Genomic DNA, 24,975 nt, shown 5'->3' with positions numbered 1-24,975 from the left:
GCAGCGGTTTGGCGCCTGCCTTTGGCCCAGGGCGCGATCCTGGAGACCCGGGATCGGATCCCACGTCGGGCTCCCGGTGCATGGAGCCTGCTTCTCCCTCTGCCTGTGTCTCTGCCTCTCTCTCTCTCTGTGACTATCATGAATAAATAAATAAAATTAAAAAAAAAAAAAGAATTATAAATGGAGGGGAGCACCTGGGTGGCTCAGTCGGTTAAGTGTCAGCTTCGGCTCATGTCATGTTCTCAGAATTTTGGGATCAAGCCCCACTGTCAGGCTTCCTGCTTCTCCCTCTGCTCCCACCCCTCAGTCAAGTAAATAAATAAAATCCTAAAAATATTGTAATTGGAAGAATCTGTAATATTGTAAATGAGCACCTGGGAGGAAGAGGTATAAGAAAATTTCAGAGAAGAGTGCTGCAGAGTCTGAGACAGAGGCCCCTTGGCAATTGAAGGGGCAGCCAAAGCCAGCTGTCTCTTGAGAGCATATGAGAGCAGCCCAAGGAAACCATCTTTTCACCTGTAGCAGTTGAAAATGGGTATATCCAGATTCCTGATGATGTGTGGAAAACTGATTACAGATAGTGTTCAGTGAACACTAATTATATGCCAGGCCCTTTTCCTGGGTGCTTCATGTGTATTAACTAATTTAATCCTCACAGCAACCTGGAGAGGTAGGTTCTATTATGATCCCTGACTTACAAATGAGGAAATGCGCAGCCCGAAAGCTGTTTGGGGATGTCTCTATGTTTTTCCTGTATGGCTCTGATCCAGAGTCCACATGATGTATTTACTGGGCAGTGAATTATATAGTTAAAATAGAAATGTACAAGGTAGGAATAGGGTGAAAGTGGGTCTTGGAAATAAGGTCAACTAGGGATCATAAAGTTAAGTATTTTGAACTTTTTGTTTCTACAAGTATGAGGAATTTACTGGTATTTTAAAAGCAAGGAATGGGATGCTGAAAAATTGTAGTAAAGTTGGTCTGGAAGGATGAGTAGGGTAGGTTAAGGATGGAGAGTGTAGGAGGTAAACATTAGGAAGCTAATGAAATAAACTAGAAATGATATGATAAAAAGCTAGGTCAGGGTGTGGTAGTAGTAACAGGGAGGGCACAGATGATGAAGGCCTGTGATGAAGGTTCTGGTGACCACAGAGTGAGCCTAAGTGATTGGGTGAGCCACAGGAGTTCTGGGGAACAGTCCCAATTAAGGTAGGAAGTGAACTGAATCATTCCAGCTGGGATGTGTTATTATATTTCATGTCCTGACTTCAAGTTTTAAACTTTAGTTTGCATACTTACCCATTTTTGATATGGATGTCAATATTTGTATACTGTAAATTTCACATTAATCCATTACCTAGTAAAAATAGGATATTGACTTGTTTCCATGTATAATTAATATGCTGTTATTTTATTACTAATATATATGATTATTAATAATATTATTGCTTACTTTAGTTTATCAGACCAAGATGAAGAGGGCAAGACCAAGCAGAAGTGTATTATATCTGACCCCTCGTTTTCCATGGTGACGGTTCAACGGGAAGATAGTGAAATAACGTGGGAGACCAATTCAAGCAGGTCTTCTACTCCTTGGGCCTCAGAAGAGAGTCAAACTTCGGGTGTGTGTAGTCTGGAGGGGTCAACTCTGAATTCCCCTCCAGGAAATGTTTCCTTTATAGTGGATGAAGTTAAAAAGGTTCGGAAAAGAGCACCCAAGTCAAAGCGTGGCTCACCATCACTGCGTCGGAAAAGCAACAAAAAAAGAAATTCTCTTGAATCTCAAGATGTTCCAGCAAACACAAAAGATAATTCTTTAATTTCAGAAAGCCAGGTACTAAAGACCCAGAAAGAGAAGTCATCTACTGGCATTTATGATAAAATGAGAAAAAAGAAGACCACCTCAAGTACACCTCCTATTACCGGGGCAATATACAAAGAACACAAGCCCTTAGTGTTAAGGCCAGTCTACATAGGAACAGTACAATATAAAATTAAGATGTTTAACTCAGTTAAAGAAGAATTAATTCCTCTACAATTTTATGGAACATTGCCAAAGGGTTATGTAATTAAAGAAATTCATTATAGGAAGGGGAAAGATGCATCCATTAGTCTAGAGCCAGATATGAGCAATCTTGATTCTAATATAGTTTCCCCAACAGGCAAATTAGTAGCCCAAAGCATAGAAGATGATAAAGTACAAGAGCTTGCTTCACCCTGGAAAGCTGCACTCTCTAAAGGATCAGAGTCCTTGACCTCCATATTCAGTCATGAAGATAAAAAGAAAATTTACGTTGATTCTCCCCTAAAGGCCACATCTGTCACCAAGCACACAGTTTCTTCTCATGCAAGTAATGACACAGCAGAACAAGAAGTACAGCTCAGCCCTCCTCAGTCAGTGCCACAACAGCCAAGCAATGAAGCAAAACTCCTTGAAATGGAGCCTTCCTCTCCTATACCTGATACATCTACAACTGGGTTCCTGGAAACAGCAAAGGAAGAATTTGAGCCTGATTTACAAGAAATTGTGACTTCAGAGCATGACTTTTCAGTCTTACCACCTTTAGTGGATGAGGTAAAGAAGGAAGATGTGTATTCTGCTGACCATTCTATTTCACTGGAAGCAGAAAAGGATTCTCTGGAAACAGGTGCACTAGGCTTGGCAGCATCCATCCAGGAAGATTTTGGCATAGAGACAGAAGACCTGACTTCACCAGTAAGGGCAGAAGCAGTCTCTGAACAACAAACCCCTCCTCATCTGGATGTCAAAGGAATGCAGAAAGAAAACATTCCTGAGCCACCCATTTCTCTTTCTGAACCTCCAGTGTTAGAGGAACCAAGGAGAGAAGAAGTAGAAACTTCTCTACCAATAGCTGCTACCCCTGAACCTGAAGATTCTAATTTAGTGGAAGAGGAGATCATAGAACTTGAATACCCAGAGAGTCCATCTATTTCTGAGAAGCCCTTCCCACCATATTTGGCCCCTGAAGTGGAGCAGAAAGAAGAGAAGATCTTTTTACCATCACTGAAAACATCAATACCTGAACATGTCGCTTCATCTGAGGAAGAAAGAGAGGAAAATGAGTCTGTTTCTACTGATTCTGCTTTTGTATCAGAATATTCAGTCCCACAGGATTTGAACCATGAGCTGGAGAGGCAAGAAGTAGAGTCAGTTTCTCCATCCACTGTAAAAGGTGTATCAGAACATGCAGTTTTTTCAGAAGAGGAGAATGAGGAATTTGAGACTTTAGCCTCTGTATCTGAACGCTCTCTCTCACCATCCACAACTGAGCAGACCTTTGAATGCCAGGCCCCACTATTTTCAACTGCTACATTAGAACAGGGGGTCCTGTCAGAAGTAGAGGACCTAGGAAGTGAGCATTTCATACCAGACTCAGCATCGACTTTCCAAAATGCAGTTCCACCAAGTGCAGTACAGGAACCCTCTAAGAAAATAATTGATGATGTGTCCCCATTAAAATCAAAAGGTATTTCTGAGCACATGATTTTGTCAGAAGAAAAGAAGGAAGACACTGGATTATATTCCCCAGATGTGGCCTCTGTCTCTGAACACTCCCTCCCACCATCCACAACTGAGCAGACTTCTGAATGCCAGGCCCCACTATTTTCAACTGCTACATTAGAACAGGGGGTCCTGTCAGAAGTAGAGGACCTAGGAAGTGAGCACTTCACACCAGATTCAACATCGACTTTCCAAAATGCAGTTCCACCAAGTGCAGTACGGGAACCCTCTAAGAAAATAATTGATGATGTGTCCCCATTAAAATCAAAAGGTATTTCTGAGCACATGATTTTGTCAGAAGAAAAGAAAGAAGACACCAGATTATATTCCCCAGATGTGGCCTCTGTCTCTGAACACTCCCTCCCACCATCCACAACTGAGCAGACTTCTGAATGCCAGGCCCTGCCATTTGCAGCCACTTCATCTGAACATGTGGTCCTATCAGAAGAGACAGTAGAAATGGAGTACACACCCTCTTCCACCTCGACTTCTGAATTTTCAGTACCACCATATGCAACACCGGAATCACAGGAAGAAGAAATTGTCCACAGATCCCCTTTAAATCTAAAAGGTGCCTCTTCACCCACGAATTTCTCAGAAGAAGAGCAAGAAGACATTGGACCTTTTTCTCCAGACTCGGCATTTGTGTCAGAATTCTCATTTTCACCCTATGCAACTCAGGAAGCAGAGAAAAGAGAATTTGAGTGTGATTCTCCAATATGTTTAACATCACCATCTGAGCACACTATTTTATCAGATGAAGACACTGAGGAAATTGAACTTTTTTCACCAGACTCAGCATCACAAGTTTCAATCCCACCATATAGGATCCCAGAAACAAAGAAAAATGAATCTGAGCATGATTCTCTGGTAACTGAAATATCTGCTTCCGGATATTTTTGTTCTTCAGAAGCAGATGAGGAAGACATTGTGCTGATGGCTGCCACACCCGTGCCTGAGCACCTGAGTTCATCACAGAAGCAACAAGACAAACCTTCCCCTTCAATGTCTGCACCTGAAGACTTGAGACCTTCCACAAATAAAAGGGAGATCACGGGAGTTCAGCCAGATGCTCAAACAACCTCAACATCTGTATCTGAATATCTCATTTGGACACAGCAGCAGGTGACCCGAGCATTCTCAGAATCTGAGTCTGAAGACTCGATTTCACCATATTTAACCAGTGAAACGGAGAAGGGAGAAATTCAGACCAGCTCGTCAGTAGTTGCAACACCTGTTTCTTTACCTGCACAATCATTACCAGTAAAGGAAGACACCAAGCCTGTTTTGCATTCTGCTCAATATTCAGTTTCACCTGATTCAGTTCATGCACTTCCTAAGGAACAAGAAGCCAAAGCATCGCTCACTCCGAAAGCTGCAAATGAACAGATGGCTTTGTTAAAAGTTAAAAGTAAGGAAGAAATTGTGCCTGATTCTCAAGAAGCTACAGCACATATATCACGGGATCAAGAAATGGAGCCTCAGCCTCCAAATGTTCTAGGGTCTGGAATGAAATATTCAGTTCTGCCTGACTCGGTAGATGAGCCAAAGAAGGATGTAAAACCCAATTTAGCTCCAAATGTGACATCTGAACTAGAACCGAGGATGTTGTCAGAGAATGAGCCTGAAGTAATAAAACCATATTCACCTCTAAAGGACACGTCTTTGTCTGGACCTGAGATTTTATCAGCTGTAAAAATGCAAGCGAAACACGACCCTAAAATAGCTGATACATCTAGAGCATTGCATTCAACTCCACCAAGAGTGCAAGAGGAAACGGAACCTGGACCGCCTGCACCAGAATTTTCAGAAGAAAGAAAGGAAGAAATTGAACCCAGTTGTTCAATAACTACAACCTCTGTAACTCAGCATGATTCAAGCTTAACCAAGTTAGCAAGAGAAGAAACCCCAACAGATTTATCTTTTACCACGCCTATAGAACATCGAGTCGTAACAGAAGTAGAAAAGAGTGAATTAGGAAGTGGTTTGCCACCACTGGTGACATCTATAGATGAGGATTCACTTTTTAAAGAAGAAAAGAAGGTAACAAGGAAAACTACTTCTCCCACTGAAACTGCTGCATCCGAACGTCCAGCTTGGTCAGAAGCAGAGAAAGAAATTAAATTTGATTCACCTACAAGAATATCCTCTCTACCAGAGCATTCTTTGTCCAACGTAGAAACTGAGGAAGTTAAACCTGGGTTGCCAATAACCAAAGCATTGTCTTCTCAGCGTTCAGATGTATCAAAGGATGAGAGGGTAGAAAATGAACAAGGTCTTTCATTTGCAACAGTCCTCAACTCTGAGCAACTGGTTTTATCACAGAAAAAGAATTCTGTGTCTGCTTCAGAGGTGTCAGGTCCTGAACATGTGCTTTTGCTCAACAAAGGTGGTGAGGTGAAGAAAAAAGAAATTGAACTTCCTTCCTCACAAAACATGTCACCTGTACCCAAACATACAGTTCTAAAAGACAAAAATGAGGAAATGGAAAGTTCTTCTCCTGAGCTGGAAAATTTAGTGTCAGCAGACTTAACTTCAACCCCCAGAGATGATAAGAACAGACAGGCAGTGGAGCCATCTTCCACAGCTCAGGGAGATTTCCTGTCAGAAAAACAAGATCTTTCTCTGGCAGAGCTTTCTTTGGAACTTGAAAAGAAAGACAGGCCACACCAAGTATCAGAATTACCAAGCGCTGAGTCAGAATTCACTTGTAGTTTAGGTGGGCAAGATGGATCCATAGATACAAAACAAATAAAATCTCCCATAACCGAAACAGAGGATTCTGTCTTAGAAAAGGGCTTCACTGAGTTTGGGGGCAGAGGAGAAGGAAAAGAAGAAAACAGGGAACATCATGTGCCAGCTACAGTCGACCCCAAAATTTCAGAGGTTTTATCATGCCTAGAGGAGGAGCCTCAGATTCAAGAAGTTAAATATTTCTCCCCCAAGGTAGTCAGCTTGGGGTCAAAAGAAGCATTGACCCCTCTAGTTGAAGGAGACAGCTTCAAAGAACTTCAGCCACACACTTTTTCTTTAAAAGGATTATCAGAGAAGTTGAACCATTTGGCTGACATTAAAAGTGGAGAAAAGCAAGAAATAAGCCCATTACTGTCAACAGGAATTCCGAAGACACAAGTGATAGGAGACGCTGAAATGAAACCAAGTGAAGAAAGAGACCAACCGAATTTATTCCGTGTGCCCCAGAGTATAATAGAACCATCAGAGGTAGTTTCTTCTGACCTCCTTGAGGAACAACAGAAGCCCGGAAAAGCACTTCATTCAGATCAAGCTGTTAAATTACCTGATGTAAGCATGTCTTTTGCAGATAAACAAGATCTAGGTGTTAAACAGCTCGAGGCTGCTCTGCTGGATAAAGACCATACATGTGAGACTGGAAAGCAGCCTCTGCCACATTCTGAAGAAATTCCTTTATCATTACAAGAGCCAGTATCTACACTCAGTGTCACTAGTGGTGACATGGAGGCCTTATCAACTAAAATGTACTCTTCTGAAGAAATAAAGTTGGCCCCCAAACCAAAATCTTTAGTTCCAATTGGAAATGTAGAGATAAATGAAGCAGAGGGGAAGCAGATTTTCTCTTTTATCAGAAGTGAAAGTATGATACTGGAGAAAGTAAACACAGAATCTTCCAGGCCTTGCAAAGAAGTCAGCCAGGAAGAAATCAAACTACCTTCTGAAAGAATCTTCCAGAAGCCAGCATCCGGCCCATCAATGGAAGAAATCAAATCAGAAACTATTCCTTCTTCCGCCAAAGCAGCCCATTTCCTAGCAGAAGATGCAGAACTTGCCTCAGGCAATGAAAAAGAAGCACACAGAAGTATATCTCCTTTACCTGGAGAGAAGCCATTAGAAGAAGCAAAAATGATTCAGTCAAAGGCTGTAGATGATGTTAATGAAAGTGGGAAGCCAGCATCCGAAGTGAAAATACCCACACCAATAAAACCCCTCTCCTCAATCCAAGACAGTGAAGAACCTCAGCCCACAGAGCCACCTGAGGTGACACAAAAGTTGCCTGAGCAGCCAAAGGCAGTTGAGCCAGTCCTTTCCGAGGAGAAGGGAAAGAAAGGAATTTTATCTTTCACATCATGGATGTCCAGTTTGTTCTTTGGATCAAGCACTTCAGATAAGAAAGTTGCTGAAAAAGATTTAGAAACTCAGCCAAGTCCATCTGTAGACAAAGCAGTGCCTATGGCAGAGTCTGAAGGAGCAGCTCCAGCTGACTTTAATGCAACCAAGAAACCAGCTGATCATCTGTTACCAGAGGCAAAACTTAAACCTGCTGAAAAATCCAGAGGTACTTTAGTTAAATCTGGTGAAGGCCGAGACTCTGAAGAAAAACCCACATTTTTATCAAATGTGGAAGTTTTACAACAGCCAAAATCCATCTTTGAGGTGTCTAGTGAAGATTATGGGAAAAAAGAAATCCGAGACTATTCAGAGGAAATGGACCTAAACTTGGTAGCTGCTTCTGGTGATGGTGAGGAACATCATGAAATTCAATCTTACTCTCCCATGGGTGAGAAATCCAATGCGGACGAAGTGCAAAATGCTGTTCCTCTTCACATTACTGATAGTAAAAAAGCTCAGAAGCCAGAAATTTCTGCTCCATCTAAATGGAATATTTCTATTCTTAGGGAAGAGCCAAGAAGTGATCAAAAAGAAAAATTACTCTTTTCATTTGATGCAGTAGATAAGGTGCCACAACAGCCAAAATCAGCCTCATCTAGCTTCACAAGTAAAAATATCACGAAGGAATCAGAGAAGCCAGAGACAATAATTTTGCCAGTAGAAGAATCTAAATGCAGTTTAATTGATCTGGGTGAAGACAGGCTGAAGAAAGAAATGCTAAAACCTACTTCCTTGAAAATTTCTGAAGAGGAAACAAAACTCAGGTCTGTTAGCCCAACTGAGGAGAAAGGTGACTTGGAAACCAGATCATATTCCTTGGCAGAAAGGAAGGTACTGGCAGAAAAGCAAGAAACTGTGGTCCCATTAGAATTTAGAGACAATAAAATAGGGAAGGCACAGATTGCACATGGGTCCAGCCCTATTAAATTGGAAGAATCAAAAGCTGCAGCCGTGCTGCAGCAAGTCTCTCAGAATGAAGACCACAAAGAAAGATACACAATAATGAAGCAGGAGAAAGAAGAAAAACAAAAGCTGTCACAAGTATTTTCAGAAGGAAAGCAGCAGCAGGAAATTCAGCCTTATTCTGTGAATGTAGTTAGGTCTGTGCCTGAAGAATCCAATATCTCCTTATGTCCTTCTTTGGATGAAACTCAGCCATTTTCATTAGTTAAAACTGTATCAGTTACTGAAAAATCAGGAACAGTGCTCTTAGAGGCTCACCCGGAGATCAGGGAAACAAGGGCAGTAGGAACTCAACCACATTCAAGAGAAGAAAGTAAAGTTTTGGTGGAGAAAACTAAGACTTTCCTTCCAGTGGATCTTCCTTATCCTGATGAAAGAGATAGCCACTCTTTACCTCAGGAAGGAAATCTGACACTGGAAAAGTCAAGCAGGGATACGGCAAGTCACAATGAAGAAAAGGGCCAGGTCACAGTGGCAGAGCCATCAGAAGGTAGTTCAATAGATATTACAAAAGAAAGTATGAAACAAGGATCTCCATCTAAAGAGTCTGAAAGGATTTTAGATCATCCTTTTGATGAAACAAAGAGCTTAGAAACCCCACCATATTTGTTGTCATCTGTGAAATCACAAACACTTGTTTCAGGAACTTCCCCAGAAATTAGTACAGTGAAGAAACAAGAAATGTCACTGTCAGAATTGACTCCAGAGGGGCATACAGTCCATACTCTTCAAACATCTAAAGATCTAACATCTGAAATGTTTAAACAATCGGTTCTTGTTTCAAAGCACCACATGGAGGCTGAGGAAAACGCCCATGTAAGTGAACCAGGCTCTTCAGCAAGCAGCAACTATGCTCAATTTATAAAGAATGCATCAGCAATCAATGCTGGTAGAATGGCTCCTCCTAGAGAAATATCCGAGAAGCCTGGAGACACGTATGCAAAAGATGAAGACTTTGCAGTGACTAGTAAGCCAGCAGGACTTTCAGAAGATCAAAAGAGTGCTTTCAGTATTATTTCTGAAGGCTGCGAAATATTGAATATTCATGCCTCTGCATTTATTTCTTCAGTTGATCAGGAAGAAAGTGAACAAATGCAAGATAAGTTAGAATATTTGGAAGAGAAGGCTTCCTTTAAAACTGTATCCCTTCATGACCGTAGTGAGGCAGTTTCTTGCCATAAATCATTAAAGACTACGTTAGAAGATTCTGATCAAGTTACATCACTGCAAGAAGATAAACAAAAGGAATCTCTTACCCTGAAAGGGGAGATACCCACAGATTCAGAAACTGATGATTTCACCCTTAATCAGCCCACAGTTCCCAGTGAAGAAGATTATTTTGAAAAATACACATTGATTGATTATAACATCTCCCCAGACCCAGAAAAACAAAAAGCTCCATGGAAATCAAATGTTGAAGTGGAACTCCCAAAGGCAGTTACGGAAGAGACTGTCTCTTTCCCAGAAAGTTCAGAGGAAAGTGCCCTGGAACATGAATATGACTTGGTGAAATTAGATGAAAGCTTCTATGGGATGGAAAAGGACTACAGCAAGTTATCTCACCCAGAGACCCAGAAGCCTTTGGATACCCGGCAATCAGCTGACAAAGATGCTGCAAAGAGCATAAATAGAGATGTGGACTTAAAGTCACCTGGAATGCCTTTATTTGGTGCAGAAGAAGGAGTTTTGTCACGAACCCAGATATTTCCTACCACCACTAAAGCCATTAATCCAGAACTTCTGGAGGAGCCACCTGCACTTGCATTTTTTTACGAGGACCTATATGAACAAGCAGTTGGAGAGAAAAACAAGGAAGAGGAGACAGCTTCTGAAGGTGACAGTGTGAAATCTGAGGCATCATTTCCAAGCAGGAATTCTGACACTGATGATGGAACAGGAATATATTTTGAGAAGTACATACTCAAAGATGACATTCTCCATGACACATCTGTAACTCAAAAGGACCAAGGCCAAGGTCTGGAAGAAAAAACATTTGGTAAGGATGATTCATACCAATCAATAGCTGTAGAAGGGGACATTTGGGGGAGGTCTGGAACTATTTTGGGGGAGAAGAGTCTGGAAGAGAAACAGAAAGCTACTTATGGGGAAGGAGAATCAGTAGGCCTTTTGGAGACCCTTGACAATGAAGCTCTGCAAGGGAAAACTCCCATCAGTGAGGAAGTCACAGTGGTTACCCAGATGGTAAGCTATGCAGTTCCATTTGAAGACACCCATCATGTCCTGGAGAGAGCAGATGAAACAAGTAGTCAGAATAATGAAGCAGCAAGTGCAAGTCCAGAAGTCAATCTGAATGTCCCAGTGCAAGTGTCCTTCCCAGAGGAAGAATTTGCATCAGGCATAACTTGTGTTCAAGAAACACTGCAAGAAGAACCTAAAATAATGGTCCCACCGGAGCCAAGTGAAGACAGACTTCACAGCAGCCCTGTTCAGGATGAGTATGAATTTGCAGAATCCCCGAATTATGAAATGGTTGCACAAGACACTTTATCAGAGGAACTGTATTCAGAACCCACGCCTGAAGATGTGTTATCTCAAGGAAAGGAGTCCTTTGAACACGTCAGCGAAAATGAATTTGTGAGTGAGGTGGAACAAAGTATGTCTGCTGAACAGAAGGAGTTGGTTAGAGAGAAGACAGAACAAGAACAATTATCCTCAGAGTTAGCAACTGAGAAGGAACAAAAGGAACTGAAAAAGTCCCAGATTGACACATACTGTTACACTTGCAAAAGCCCAATTTCTGCGGTTGACCAGATGTTTGGCATGCACAAAGACCATGAGGTTGCAACACTTGATACAGCTATAAGTGCTGTAAAGGTAAAAAGATTTTAAAGTATATAAGTACATAATAATACATTTACATTTAATTTTTTTCATATTTTCTCAACTTAAAGAATGACCAATATTTGATATATTCATATTTAGGCAAAATAGTCTGAAAGAAAGCTAAAAAGTTTTTCCTAGGCATCTAGTTAAGATTAGTTTGACTTATGTTTGTTGGACATACACTATGTGTCAGTCATTTTTCTAGGTTCTCGCAATACCAGTGTAAATAACACAGGGTCACAGTCTTTGAGGGGTCTTATGGTGGTAGCCCTTAACATTATCTGAAAAAGCCAAACAATTTTAAATTGAAAAATATACTTTCAAGCATAAAATATAATTCATTTTCTGTTATCTACACTATTATTCTTTAAACACACAGATTTATATTACATTGAGCAAATTTATTGCAAGTTTTATAAAATATTCAATACAGTTTTAAATTTTGGTTTTCCCTGTATTTCCTTTTTGGGTATAAGGTTGATATAAAAAATGGAGAGCTTTTGCATTCTTTCTGTGTCTATAGACTCCCAATGTTAAAAAGTTTGTCACAATACATATCCTTATGCATGTGATTATAAATACTCTGTTTCTCCCAAGATATTAGTGGAAATCAAGCAGTTAGTCTTTGAGATTCTTACATACTTTCAGTAGCCTTCTACCTGGAATTCTCTCTTCAAGCCATCCTCTCCTACATTAGCCGGAATGATCTTAAAATGCAAGTAATCGGGGATCCCTGGGTAGCGCAGCGGTTTGGCGCCTGCCTTTGGCCCAGGGCGCGATCCTGGAGACCCGGGATCGAGTCCCACGTCAGGCTCCCGGTGCATGGAGCCTGCTTCTCCCTCTCCCTCTGCCTGTGTCTCTGCCTCTCTCTCTCTCTCTCTCTCTCTCTGTGACTATCATAAATAAATAAAAATTAAAAAAAAAAAAGACATTACGCAAGTAATCAAAAGAATTGAGCACTCACTATGTGCCAGGCACTGTGTTAAGTTTTTTATACACGAGGTATCTTTTACTCCTCATAAAAACCCTGTTATCATCACCAATTTGCAGGTAATGAAATGGGTGCAGATAGTTTCAATGATTTGCCCAAGATCACGGAAGACAGACTAGGATTGATACCCAGGTCTGTCTGATGCCAGACCTCATATTCTTGACTGTATATCCATATTGCTTGGCCCAGTGCCTCGCTAATGATAGCAATTTTCAATATGATTATTCAATTAGGTCACTGTTAAATAATTGTTAGGCTCATTTTGATTTCAAAAAGGACATGTTAGAATCTTGGCATCCCCCCCCCCCCCATTTAAACTTCTCAATTCTCTAACATTGGTTCTGTTTCTTCAAGGTGAAATTTTGTTGAAACTTTACCTAGATAAAGTTTGGGGGTAGAGGATGTGGCAATTTTTTTAATGAAGTCTCAGGCTTCTGGATGCTTTAGCAATGAAATGTGCCCAATTCTGTGATGACACTTGGTTTTGTTAACTGACAACTACCAGGCACTGTCAGCAGAAAGAAGGCTAGATGTTTTTCAGTGTTCTTAATTATGGTTTATTCATCTCTGAGTTTAAGAAATTAAAAAATAATTCTGTCTAAATATTGTCAATTTAAAACAAATTTCAAAAGCAAGGAGATATATCTCCTGCTTTGAAACCATTTTGAAGTTTTTACCCCTAAACTTCTCTAAACAGTATGACTAAAAAAAGGTAGAAAACTAGTTATCTAAAGCCAAAGAGACCTGCTTTGTTTCATTAAATCAACTGTGAAGATTAAGAGCAGTTTGGCAACTTTTAAAAATTAGAAGTCAATTTAAAAGGTTAAAACTTGAGAATTCTCTAGCATCTAGTAGGCCATTTGTGATTATTCAGGAACTGGTGGCTGCATTTACAGATCATCCAGGTCCTTACTTCACCTCCTCTGCCATCCCCACTGTGGTGGCTTATTTTTTGCCACTTATTTTTTATTTTCTTCCTTCACTCTCTCTCTCTTTCTCAGTATTTATTGACCCCCCATTCCATGGCAGGAGCTGTGCTAATCATTGAGAATGAAAACAAAAAATAAAAGAAGATGGACTTATGGCCCCTCAAAATCAGTACAGCATTGTGGGAGTACAATGTTCTGAGAAAGGAACCTTTTGAGAGTGAGTGGAATGGTGCAGTGGGACTGGAAGAGTTAGGGAAGGTGAAGCCTGGGTGAGCCATCAGTAGGATAGAGTTTTTCCAGCAATCAAGGGCATGGAGGACATTCTAGAGATAGGGAATACCACATGAAAAAGCACATAGGTGAGAAGAGTTCAAGGAAAGATGAGGCTTGTGGAGAATAGGCAAGGGCTACAGAGGGGAGCAGATACCAGATCCTGAGGAGGCTTCCATCTGTGTAATTTCTCCATCTTTCTGTGGACAGTGGATGAGGCAGCTGAAGTTCTGTTACTTATGTTGTTTCTTTTTTTTTTTTTTAAAGATTTTATTTATTCATGAGAGACAACAGAGAGAGAGAGGCAGAGACACAGGCAGAAGGAGAAGTAGGCTCCTCCCAGGGAGCCTGATGCAGGACTTGATCCCAGGACCCTGGGATCACGACCTGAGCCAAAGACAGACACTCAACCACTGAGCCACCCAGGTGCCTCTGTGTTGTTCCTTGTTAAGTTAGGCAGGATGTAGTATAGCTGGGTTTATAACTACGGCTAAGATAGCTACCATCTTTCTCCATCACCTATACCTTTTCTACTTGGCTGTCATTCCTTGAGTATTTTAACTCTTTGAGGATTACTAAAACCTTTAGGTCTCTGTAGTAGACAATTTTCATCATTTGCTATGCTAAACTTCTGGCCTGGTGACATTCTGATCACCTTCTCAGAGTCAGGTGATCCAGGCACATCTGAGGCCATTGGCACAAATGTGAGAAGACTACTTGGGTATGTTGGGCCAGTTCAGCAAAAAGTCTGCAATCTTAGAAGAAGAGAATATATAAAAATTGAGGCTTTACTAAGGAGAAAGAATTCAAATCCTTGGTTTACTAAAACAAGTATGCTTTGAACTTACCTACTCAACAAGAAGTCCTTCCTCTTGTGTAAGAAAATAAACTTTCTATTGCTTGTACTCACAGACTTCCTAATTGTTTATCATACAGAATTATCTACACTCAATTTAGATGAAGCAGCAAAGAAAATTTAAAGATTGATTTGTTAGTGAACATGATATGGTAAATCTTTACCAAACATACTAAACTTATAAGGAAATTAGAACTCACTGCTTGCAGTTCTTTTCTCAAATGTCATATACTAAGCAGATCTTAATTTTTTTCTTCAGGTCCAATTAGCAGAATTTCTTGATAATTTACAAGAAAAGTCATTGAGGATTGAAGCCTTTGTTAGTCAGATAGAATCTTTTTTTAACACCATCGAGGTAAGTTACCATATCCCTTTTACTTTGACCTGGTTTGTTCATGTCATCATAAGGAAATGCTTCTGAACCAGAACAATCTGAATTAGGGATTGTGTGTGCATATATGGTTTGCTGTTGTTGGTTTTGTTCCATTAAAAATGAAGTTTTTGAAAGTCTTCCATCTGTGTGTAATCAGTGAAACCATTTCCTTTCTAATAAATGTCTTGCCCTTAAAAACGTGTATACATTTATTGGGTGCTTACTATGATAGGACAAATCATTGCATGCTTTATCCAATTTAATCCTTATAATAACTATACAAGGGTTATTAATATTGTTCCCATTTTATAGATTAGAAATTAAGAGTTAAGTATGTTATCCAAGGTCACAGTAAATTGATAGTAACTCGAGAGCCAAAATTTGAATTGGTCTGAGTTCTTATGTGTTCCACCATCTTTTCCTTTACCAACTAGCTCTGCAGAAATGCTCAAAGCCACTGCCCAATGTCCATATCCAGGACAAATGAGTGTTGCTCATGGTACCATTGCCTTTGATGAGTTCATGCCCTCCTAGCTGTTGGCCCCTGCTCCCTCCACAGTGAAGAAGGGGCAATGCTCCATCCATATGCAGAGATGGTCCAGGCATCCTCCCTGGTCAATCAGAAGAGGCGGAGGGTCCCTGCAGAAGGCTGGTGCATAGTTTCCTTATCATTAGGCCAACTATGCATCCTAGTTTGCTTGAGAGGGGTCTGCTTAATTCCTGTTGTAGATCAGTTAACACCTGCTAATTATTTGTAGTGCCCCATACCAAATGTCTGTTTTAGACTATAAATTATATGATCATCTTATCACTAGCCCTGTAGTGAGAACAGTTAGGCATCTGGATTTGTCCAGATAGGCAATGAAGTTTCTCTTACTGTGGTGGAAACTGTGCCCCCCACCACGGCCCCCGGAGAGCATTTGTGGATGTAGCTCCCTGTCCAATATCCTGCTGCTCACTTCCTCACTCTGTGATTTCAATGGAGTGGTGAAAATGGCACTAAAGCCTTTCTATTACCTGAAGGCCAGGGATCTTCATTCACTGTGATGCCATTTTCATGTTTTATCCTGTGGAGATGCAAGTGGGCAAGTCACACAAGTATCTTTTTTGTGTGTTTGGTTAACTAAATCCTTCTTGATAATACTCTTACAATTAGCTTTATTGCAAAGCTAACTATGGCAAAGGGGGTTGGTGGGTTGGAAACTTAGACTGTGCTCATAATCTGTGATTCTCTTAACAAGACATAAGAGGTCAATTATTTGAAAGGCCAGTGTTTCTCTCAAAAGAAAAGATTAAGACATGAAAATAAGACTTCTGATTTCATTCCGAAGTGGTTTTGTTTGTTTATATTTTAGGAGAACTGTAGTAAAAATGAGAAAAGGCTAGAAGAACAGAATGAGGAGATGATGAAGAAGGTTTTAGCACAGTATGATGAGAAGGCCCAGAGCTTTGAGGAAGTGAAGAAAAAGAAGATGGAGTTCTTACATGACCAGATGGTCCACTTTCTACAGAGCATGGACACGGCCAAAGACACGTTGGAGAGCATTGTGAGAGAAGCAGAGGAGCTTGATGAGACTGTTTTCCTGACGGTAAGCACCAGTTAAAACAGGCCCAGACACCCTGTATCTGCTCTACTCACGCAAGACTAGTTTTTAGAATTCATCTTTCAGTGTTCCCCAAGATTATTTATATATCCCCAAGTTATATTTTTATATAAACCCCAAGTGTGGGGTTTATATAATTCTGACGCTTAAAAATTATTAGGGCATGCCTGATACCTATTGAAAAGGCCCAGAAAATCCTTACAGTCTTGACATCCAGATCCAGCTGAAGGACACATGGAAGTCAGGTCCCAGCATCATCCATTCATTCTGTTACATGGATTGGTCACTTTCTAAGAGGGAAGGAAAACAGCCTGACAACCTTCCTCATGCTGTGCTTTCCCTTTGGGTGCCAGTCTGACCTCCCAGTGCCTGGCATCCTCATACTGGCCTCTGGGCCCATCCTCTCCACCCCTACTCCCTAATCTGAAGAGATGTCTCATAGGGACCATTCCCTCCAGGCTTCACCAAGTGGCTGAGTATACTTGCAGCGTTTCAGTATACTTGCAGCAAGAGAAAGGATGACATAATGTGATACCTCTCTCATGTAACATGTAGATGTTTTTACAAGGGGCTTCCTGGGGACCAGATTCCTTAATTCAAACAAGTATCCTGTGGACTGCAATTCCCCTGGGGGATCCTGAAATTGCACTGCAGAGGCAGCTCTTTGCTTTCCGAATTCCCTAGAATATTCAGTAACGTACTGGTTCTCCACGGAACTGGGATTAACCAGGAGTAGTATAGGCCAGTCCTGCACCTAACTGTCAAACTGGGAGAAAGCACCATCTTCTGATGGTAGGCACCTCCCTTTCAAAGTTCCCCAGTCATTCCAGCTCTCTAGTAAAGTCTGGAGATAGGCTTTTGACTTGGGGATACTTCCAGCCAGGACAAATTTGAGTGAGGTGGACATGGCATCTTCAAGAGAGACTGAAAATCATTCAGTTTTCTTTATGTTTCAAGCTAAGCTTTAATCTTTTAAAATTAGGCACCTCTTGTGAAGTATAACATTAATGAAGTTCTTTCTGTCCCTAAGAACTTTACCTTTGTTTGATAAGAATATTTTTTCTCTAGAACAAATTGTAAAAGAGAAAGCATTTTTTTCCTGCTTATGAAAGTGATATGTATCCATTTTAGAAAATTTGGGAAATACAGAAAAGCACGAAGAAGGTGTCACTCAGAGATAACTACTGGTTACATTTTAGGTATATACCCCACATTGAACAAATGGAAGTCCTTTTTCTTTGGAGAATTCTATTCTGGAAGCTAAGCCATTTGTTAATGAGTAGAGAGGAGCAGCCTTGCTGCTGAATTCACTGCTGGCCTTCCTTAGCACAGAGAGTAGAGCAGAACTGGAAACTAAAGCACCCTCTGTCCCTGCCCAGATCCCGCCACCCCTTCTGGGCACTGATTTCCTTCCTGTCGGAGCTGTAGCCACCCAAAAGAAATAACCTCAGGAAAGCTAAAAAGTTATAGAACATGCATAATCTTAACGCTCTTGGTTGGCTTTTCCTTTTGTCGTTAATTAGTTTCTCTCTCTTTCTCTCTCTTTCTCTCTCTCCCGTTCTCATTCCCTCATAAGTCGTTTGAGGAAATCAATGAAAGGTATATAAAACATGGCACAATGTAGTGGCAACTGAGAATAGCATGACTGTATGCTTTATTTTTAATATTTTGATGCTTTCTAGAAAATGAGCTGCCAATTAAAAAATACATACATTTACTGAGCTACTGAAGTTTCACTTTTAGACACTATGCTTTTAAAAGCTAAATGACAGCTTTGAAAGAAAATTGCATGTGCTTTAGTTAAATAACAATTATCATAATGTAGATTTTTAACTGCTTCCTTGAGATGTGTTCTATGTTTTCAGCCTAATCTGGACCATCTTTCTTGTCATTGCATATAGAACATTGTGTAGATACTTAGACTTATTGGTTAAATATGAGCATTTGAAAGAATCATTCATTTTTGCTTTGAGTAGTTTTATGACTTAAGTAATCTTAATGGAATGTTCTCATTTTCTCTTCAAAAGATAGACATGCACTTATCTTTCTGCTCAGCTAATCTAAATGAATCTTCCTCTTTTGATTATGTTTTGTCTTTGTTGCTGTTGTTAACACTTAATCTAAGGGAAATTTGTCATTACTTTTAAGAGGCAAAACACTCAACAAGAAACTAGGAAAGGTCTATAAAAACAGATACCATCAGATCTATATTTATGTTTTGGAGGATCTGATATTGAACTGCTTGTACTGATCTGACACATTTTCCCTTTTGCCCCAGAGCAAGACCTAAGGCCCTTTCTACTAGCTGAGCCTAATGTTCTTATCATTTTTACTCCTTTAATGTAAATTTTAAAAATTGTAAAATTGTGAGTTTACTCAGTGATAAACCATGAGAGAGCATTACAGCAAAATAAAAAAATTTGTATTTGTGATATGTTCAAATATAGAAAACTGATTTTTTTAGATAATGAAAACTGCACAGATAAATCCTGTTTACCTTTAAAAACAATCTATTCTGTAGAATATTGCTAATAACTTTTAAGAAAACAACTTGCATATTAATATTGGCATTAATCAATAGGGTTTTATTATAATGGCTCTCTTAAATTAAATTACCCAGGGAGCTTTCAAAAGTGCTGACACTTGAGTCTTACCTCTTGAGATTCCAGTTTAATTGGTCTGGGGGTATGGGCTGGACATTCTTAAAGCTTCTGAGGTGATTTTAATGGGCAGACAGGGTTGAGAACCTCTGGTTTATAACAGTCTATATGGGTCTGTGATGGCCCAGTGGTTCCTCAAACTGGCTGTGCCTGAATTACCAATGCAGTTTCTTAAGCTAGAGCCCCTGGAGCCCCATCCCAGATCCACTAGAGGAGAATCCAGGGTGGGACGAGAGCTCTGCATGTTTACCAGTTATCACACAGGAGTCTGAGGCACACCAGGCAGGTCTAGGAACTCAGACCCAGGCTTTGCTCCCAGTTTTCTTTATGGTTAAAAAATGATACATTTCTCTAAGTATTACTGATTTTTATTTTTATCTAAAAATACACAGATTCATAGTGTCATTTCATATATATTGGATGCATTATGTGCTTACTTAACATTTCATCTACCCATGGAACATATTGATTGACAGGAAAACTTGGTGAATAAAAAATTGCAAATGCTTTTACCTTTAAAAATGCTATAGTACATTTTTATTTTTCTAAACATTAGAATATTAACTTGCTAATATGAATTGTCATTCATTTAATTCTAAATACCATTTCTTTGGTTTTGTGCTTGACGTTATTCATGTGTGTTTTTTTAATTAATTTTTATTTCATTGTCCAGTTGACAATGAATGATCTCTGCTAAAGCTGCATGCCATGCCCCCTAAAGGAGAGTAGATTTGGGATAATCATTATTTTTCTGTGAAGAAAAAAGACAGGCAAATTTGGGATTTGGTGATGAAATGTGAGCAATTAATGACAGCCTCTTTAGACATGCACATATGTACACACACATAGACACACATGCGTAAAAGTGGTAAAGCTTGATCGTTTCACTAAAAAGAAGGCTTTAATGTGCTCAAGACAATTTCTGCCTCACAGTCTCAATGTTATTAGTGTTCCTTTCCATGAGAAGTGCTTATTATCTACTTGTTTTTTTTTACTTTGTTTCCTTTCCCTCCCTTCATATTATATCTCTAAAGGCAGTGCTTGTCTATTAAATTATTTTTCTCAACACTAAAACTGCTTAAATTAAGGAATGCTGTCAAACATATTTAGACTCAATATTTGCATATTTTGAAAAACACATTTGCTTAGAAAATGCTGGCCTGTTAAGAAGATGCATTTTTCCCCCTCTCCAGTTTGCTTTTTTATGTTATAATAATGAAAAAGAAGGAGAGTCTCAACCGCTGTAGGACCTACTCTTAAAAAGATGTTCACTTACCCTTTCACATATGGATGTTAAAATTGAACAGGTCAGGGCATAAGGGAAAACGCAGACATTTTACTTGTGGTATCTACAAACTTTTGTGTTTCAGGAAGTCTCCCATCTAGTCAGTGATGTGTGTTGACTAGGCTTAGTATATGTACTCGTCAGCCTTGTTTGTTAATTTGCAATCTGTCATCTCCATGTGGCCTCTGCGCCCCCAAAGCCCTCCTTTTAGGCTCATGATGTCTTCCCTCACCCAGAGCATTGTGGGCTTCTCCCAACAGACCTCACTGCGCCTCTGCTCTGTTTGCTCTGATCCTTTCTCAGACTCATGCCAGGAAATTCTTCCCTTGTGAAAATATTTCTGTGACTCTCCTTGCCTTACAAGATAAAATGGAAACTCTTGGTGGACACAAAAGGCTCTTCACAGTCAAGCCACAAACCTCCTGTTTGTTCTCTGTCTCCATTCCCCAGCTCTCAAGGTGGCCCGTGGCCCCTAACTCCTAATGAGCATAGTGGACACTCTTTAAATATTTCAGTTATATTTTATAATCTTCTCCCCTCACACTGATGAAAACGTTTTACCAGACCTGAGATCCTGATATTCTCACCTAAGTGAAAGTGTCCTCTACTCATTCAAAATTTGTTAAACACCTACTGTGTGCCAAGAAACACAGTGCAATATGGCAGTGAACAAAAGAGTCTTTTTCTGCAAGTAGATGATATTCTGGTGAAGTAGAAAGACAGAAAGAAATGGGTTGAGGAAGTAAAATTTAATAGAATAAAGAATATCAGGGACACTTAGTGCTGTGTTAGTGGCATACTCAGGGCTGGCCTCTCTGAGGAGCTGACATTTGAACAGAGATCTAGGTTAAGTGAAGAAAGAGCCATACAGTATGTAGGAGAAGAAAGTTCCAACAGCAAGAGCAAAGGCTTAGAGGTGCAAACCAAGAAGTCCATAAAAGGTGCAGTTAATGAAGCTGATGGAGTTCCCCCAAAACTGGCTTAACTGCTGGAATATAATTCTCATCTCCTGTGAGCGAGATGCAGAAAGGAGAGCTCCTAACCAAATTTTAGGCCCCTCATGCTAAAGTGAAATGCTTTTACAATCTCTCCTTACCTTTTTCCCTCTTCAGAATCAACCTGTTTTTGTTTGTTTGTTTGTTTGTTTGTTTGTTTTGTTCGTTTGTTTTAAAGCCCAGTTTACACCTGGATACAAATGCTAAGACTTAACATCCCTCCCAGGAGGGTCTTGAATATATAAATGCTGTTGGCTTATAAACTGAGGTTTGTTTAGTCTTTTAAGAATTTAGACTTTATGCTCCGTCACTGCTGTATCCCCAGTACCCAGAACAGTGCCTGGCACAAAGGAGGTGAACACAGTTTTTGAAAGACTAAATAACTAGAAGCATAATTGGGAGGGTGAAGACCAGCAAGGACATCATACAGTGTGTGAATTTCTGGATGGGCTTGCAACCTTTATATACTTCAGGAAATAAGGAAAAGATAATCATTAGAATACAATAATTTTTAGGATTACAGATGTAGTATTGAGACTGTGTAATTTGATGGAATCTATTCAGATTTGAGAATATAGGCATGGAATTTCTAATATTAACCAGTTACCCCAAAGGATACTAAGAATAAATAAATTTTAGACATATCTTTCTACACATCAAAACAGTTTATCTCCTATTTGGATACAGTGCCTCACAAAACCCACCACCACCACCACCAACAAACTCATTTTAGTTTTCATTCTGTATGTTGATAATTTCTTGACTTACTTGGAAATGTCTTCCCTCTGATAGGTTGCTTTCTGCAATGGAGAGCACTGCTTCTTTAGAGAAAATGCCTGCTGCGTTTTCACTTTTTGAACATTATGATGACAGCTCAGCAAGAAGTGACCAGATGTTAAAGCAAGTGGCTGGTAGGAATTTTAATATATTAATTACCTCAATGAAATTTGGCAGCTTTCCTTGTTTGTCTTGAAAGTTTTTAAATTAAAGTATAGTTGACAATATGTAGGTTTCAAGTGTATAACATGATGAATCAAAAATTCTGTACATGAAACTTTGCTCACCAGGAGAAGTGTAGTCACCATCTGTCACCATACAGTGTTATTACAGTATTATTTACTAAATTCCTTATGGTGTATTTCTTACTTCTGTGACTTATTTATTTTATAACTGGAAGTCTGTACCTCTTAATCCCCTATACATACTCCATCCCCGAGCCCCCTCTTGCAACCACCAGTTTGTTCTCTGTATTAACGATTCTGTTTCTGTTTTTGTTTGCTTGTTTGTTTGTTCTGTTTTTTTGATTCCACACATAAGTGAAATCATTTGGTATTGGTCTTTCTCTGACTTATTTCACTTAGCATAATACCTCCTAGGTCCATCCATGTTGCTTGTGAGTAGAAAGATTTCATTCTTTTTTTATGGCTGAGTACCCAGTGGTGGCATTCCTGGATTGTATGGTATTTCTGTTCTTAATTTTTTGAGGAACCTCCCTACTGTCTTCCACAGTGGCTACATCAGTTTGCATTCCCACCAGCAGTGGGAAGTGTTCCTTTTTCTCTACATCCTCGCCAACACTTGTTGTTTCTTGAGTTTTTGATTTTAGCCATTCTGACAGGTGTGAAGTGATATCTCATTCTGGTTTTGATTTGCATTTCCCTGATGATGAGTGATGTTGAGCATCTTTTCATGTGCCTGTTGGCCATCTGGATGTTTTCTTTGGAATAACTATTCATGTCCTCTGCTCATTTTTTAATGGAATGATCTGTGTTTTTTGGTGTTGAATTGTATAAGTTCTTTATATAACCCCTTAGATACATCATTTGCAAATATCTTCTCCCATTCTGTAGATGGTTGTTTTGTTTTGTTGCTTGTTTCCCTTAACGGGCAAAGGCTTTTTATTTTGGTATGATCCCAGTAGTTTATTTTTGCTTTTGTTTCCCTTGTAAAGTTTTTGTATATAAGGAGATATAACTGGGAAAAACACCTCATAGTTGTAAAAATTTAAAGCTAGATTCTGAATCACAGCATAAGGCTAGCATACCATTTCAGTTATAATCTATATTTTCATTTGAAGCTCTATAACTGTCCTGGGATATCAAGGAGATAGGAGGAAGTAGCAGTGAAACCAAAGGGTCTCGTCTTTTTTTTTTTCTCTTTGTAAACTAGGATTTCTTTCTCTGTCTTCTAGAGATTATTTGCTTCACACCAGCAGTCAGATATAGAAGGAAAAATAAATCAAATATTTTCATATGTGTTGAACAGATTTTTCCTTATGAGTGGTTTTTCCCTCTTCAACTAAGTTCCCCCCGCCCCCCCTCCTTTTTTCATACTAAACAGATTAGCTTAGAGAACTAACAGCTCAGCATCATGCTCTGTGGCCGGGAGCCTCCTACTCAGCTGTCAGAAGCATCCTGCCATCTCTTCAAAATATTTTTTAATGTGCTATTTTAACAAACAAGACAATGATACTTATTTAGATTTCTCAAAGCTGCTGTGTTTCAGTGAAGTTATCAAGTTTCACTTACTGTAAAATGTACTCAGATATCTTCCTTAAAAGATGCTATATTCTTTCCAAACCACCTTCAAGACAGCTGCTATTTTTATATTGACAATTAATTTTCAATCCTGTAGGAAGAATTTTAGTTTAGTAAAAGGCTTTTTGTGGGTCTTTTTAGGCCCCTCAAACCCACCAGCCTTCTACAAAGTAAAAATATTCAGCCATTTATCCTTAGAGATTTTCTCTATCAATGTGTCAAAATCAAAGGGTATTTTTTTGTACTGTCTTTAAGAGGCATTTAAATAGAGAGGCAATTAGAAACTAAGAAATTCTGATTAACAGACTAAGCTGTTTGCTTTTAAAGGATTCATTTAGAATGGGATTCTTTTGAATATCTGACAGGCAATGAGAGGACATTTTATTTATTTAAGAGGCCACGGGGTTAAATTGTCACAAAGTCTTAATGATTCATTCAGAAACAGGGTACCTGGGACTCCCAGGAGTTCCAAGCTGTTTACAGGGAGACTGATTCGGTGAGGCAGATGCCACACAGGGTTGTGTCTGCTTCATGGAATTGGAGTCCAGGGCGTTGACTTGCTGATAAATAGTTTTGGTTCATTTTTGGCCAGTGACGCCTCTCAGATATAAAATCCTCACCTGGTATCTGAAACGTTAATCTGATCATTGCCAAAACTAATCAGAAATTCCAAGGATAGGATGTGACTCTTCTACTGAAAAATGGACCAGCCTCTCACATCTATTCCACACTTACATGGCGCCGAGCACTGGGGAGACTGCAGTAAATCCTTTTAGACAAATTCCCAACAACCCTAGGAGATAGGTTTTGTTACTAATCCCACTTGACAGGTGAGGATACAGGCAACAGAAAAATGTCCCCAGTATTGTCCTAGGTACACAGCTACCTGTGTGGTAGGGAGCAGTTGGGCTCCAGGGAGTCTGCTCCACAACACAAGGTGGAGTGCATTGCTGTGAGAGGAGGGGTAACCAGAGATTAATAATATCCAGTGCTTCCTTG

At 39.7% G+C, this 24,975-nt stretch overlaps 1 protein-coding gene across 1 annotated transcript in view; it reads left to right on the top strand.

Moving 5' to 3' along the window:
* Window positions 1-24,975, top strand: part of CMYA5 (cardiomyopathy associated 5) — an 89,541-nt gene that overhangs the window by 33,844 nt on the left and 30,722 nt on the right. The window contains exons 2-6 of the mRNA XM_077866935.1: window positions 1,459-11,467; window positions 14,782-14,877; window positions 16,251-16,484; window positions 18,076-18,098; window positions 22,232-22,350. Coding sequence (XP_077723061.1) covers window positions 1,526-11,467; window positions 14,782-14,877; window positions 16,251-16,484; window positions 18,076-18,098; window positions 22,232-22,350 — 10,414 coding nt within the window. The 5' untranslated portion in view covers window positions 1,459-1,525. The remainder of the gene's footprint in view (window positions 1-1,458; window positions 11,468-14,781; window positions 14,878-16,250; window positions 16,485-18,075; window positions 18,099-22,231; window positions 22,351-24,975) is intronic.

Source organism: Canis aureus, chromosome 2, assembly GCF_053574225.1.
Source record: "Canis aureus isolate CA01 chromosome 2, VMU_Caureus_v.1.0, whole genome shotgun sequence".
Lineage (NCBI taxonomy): Eukaryota > Metazoa > Chordata > Mammalia > Carnivora > Canidae > Canis > Canis aureus.
The sequence above is the reverse complement of the archived record's forward strand: the minus strand, read 5'-3'. Positions and strand labels throughout refer to the sequence as shown.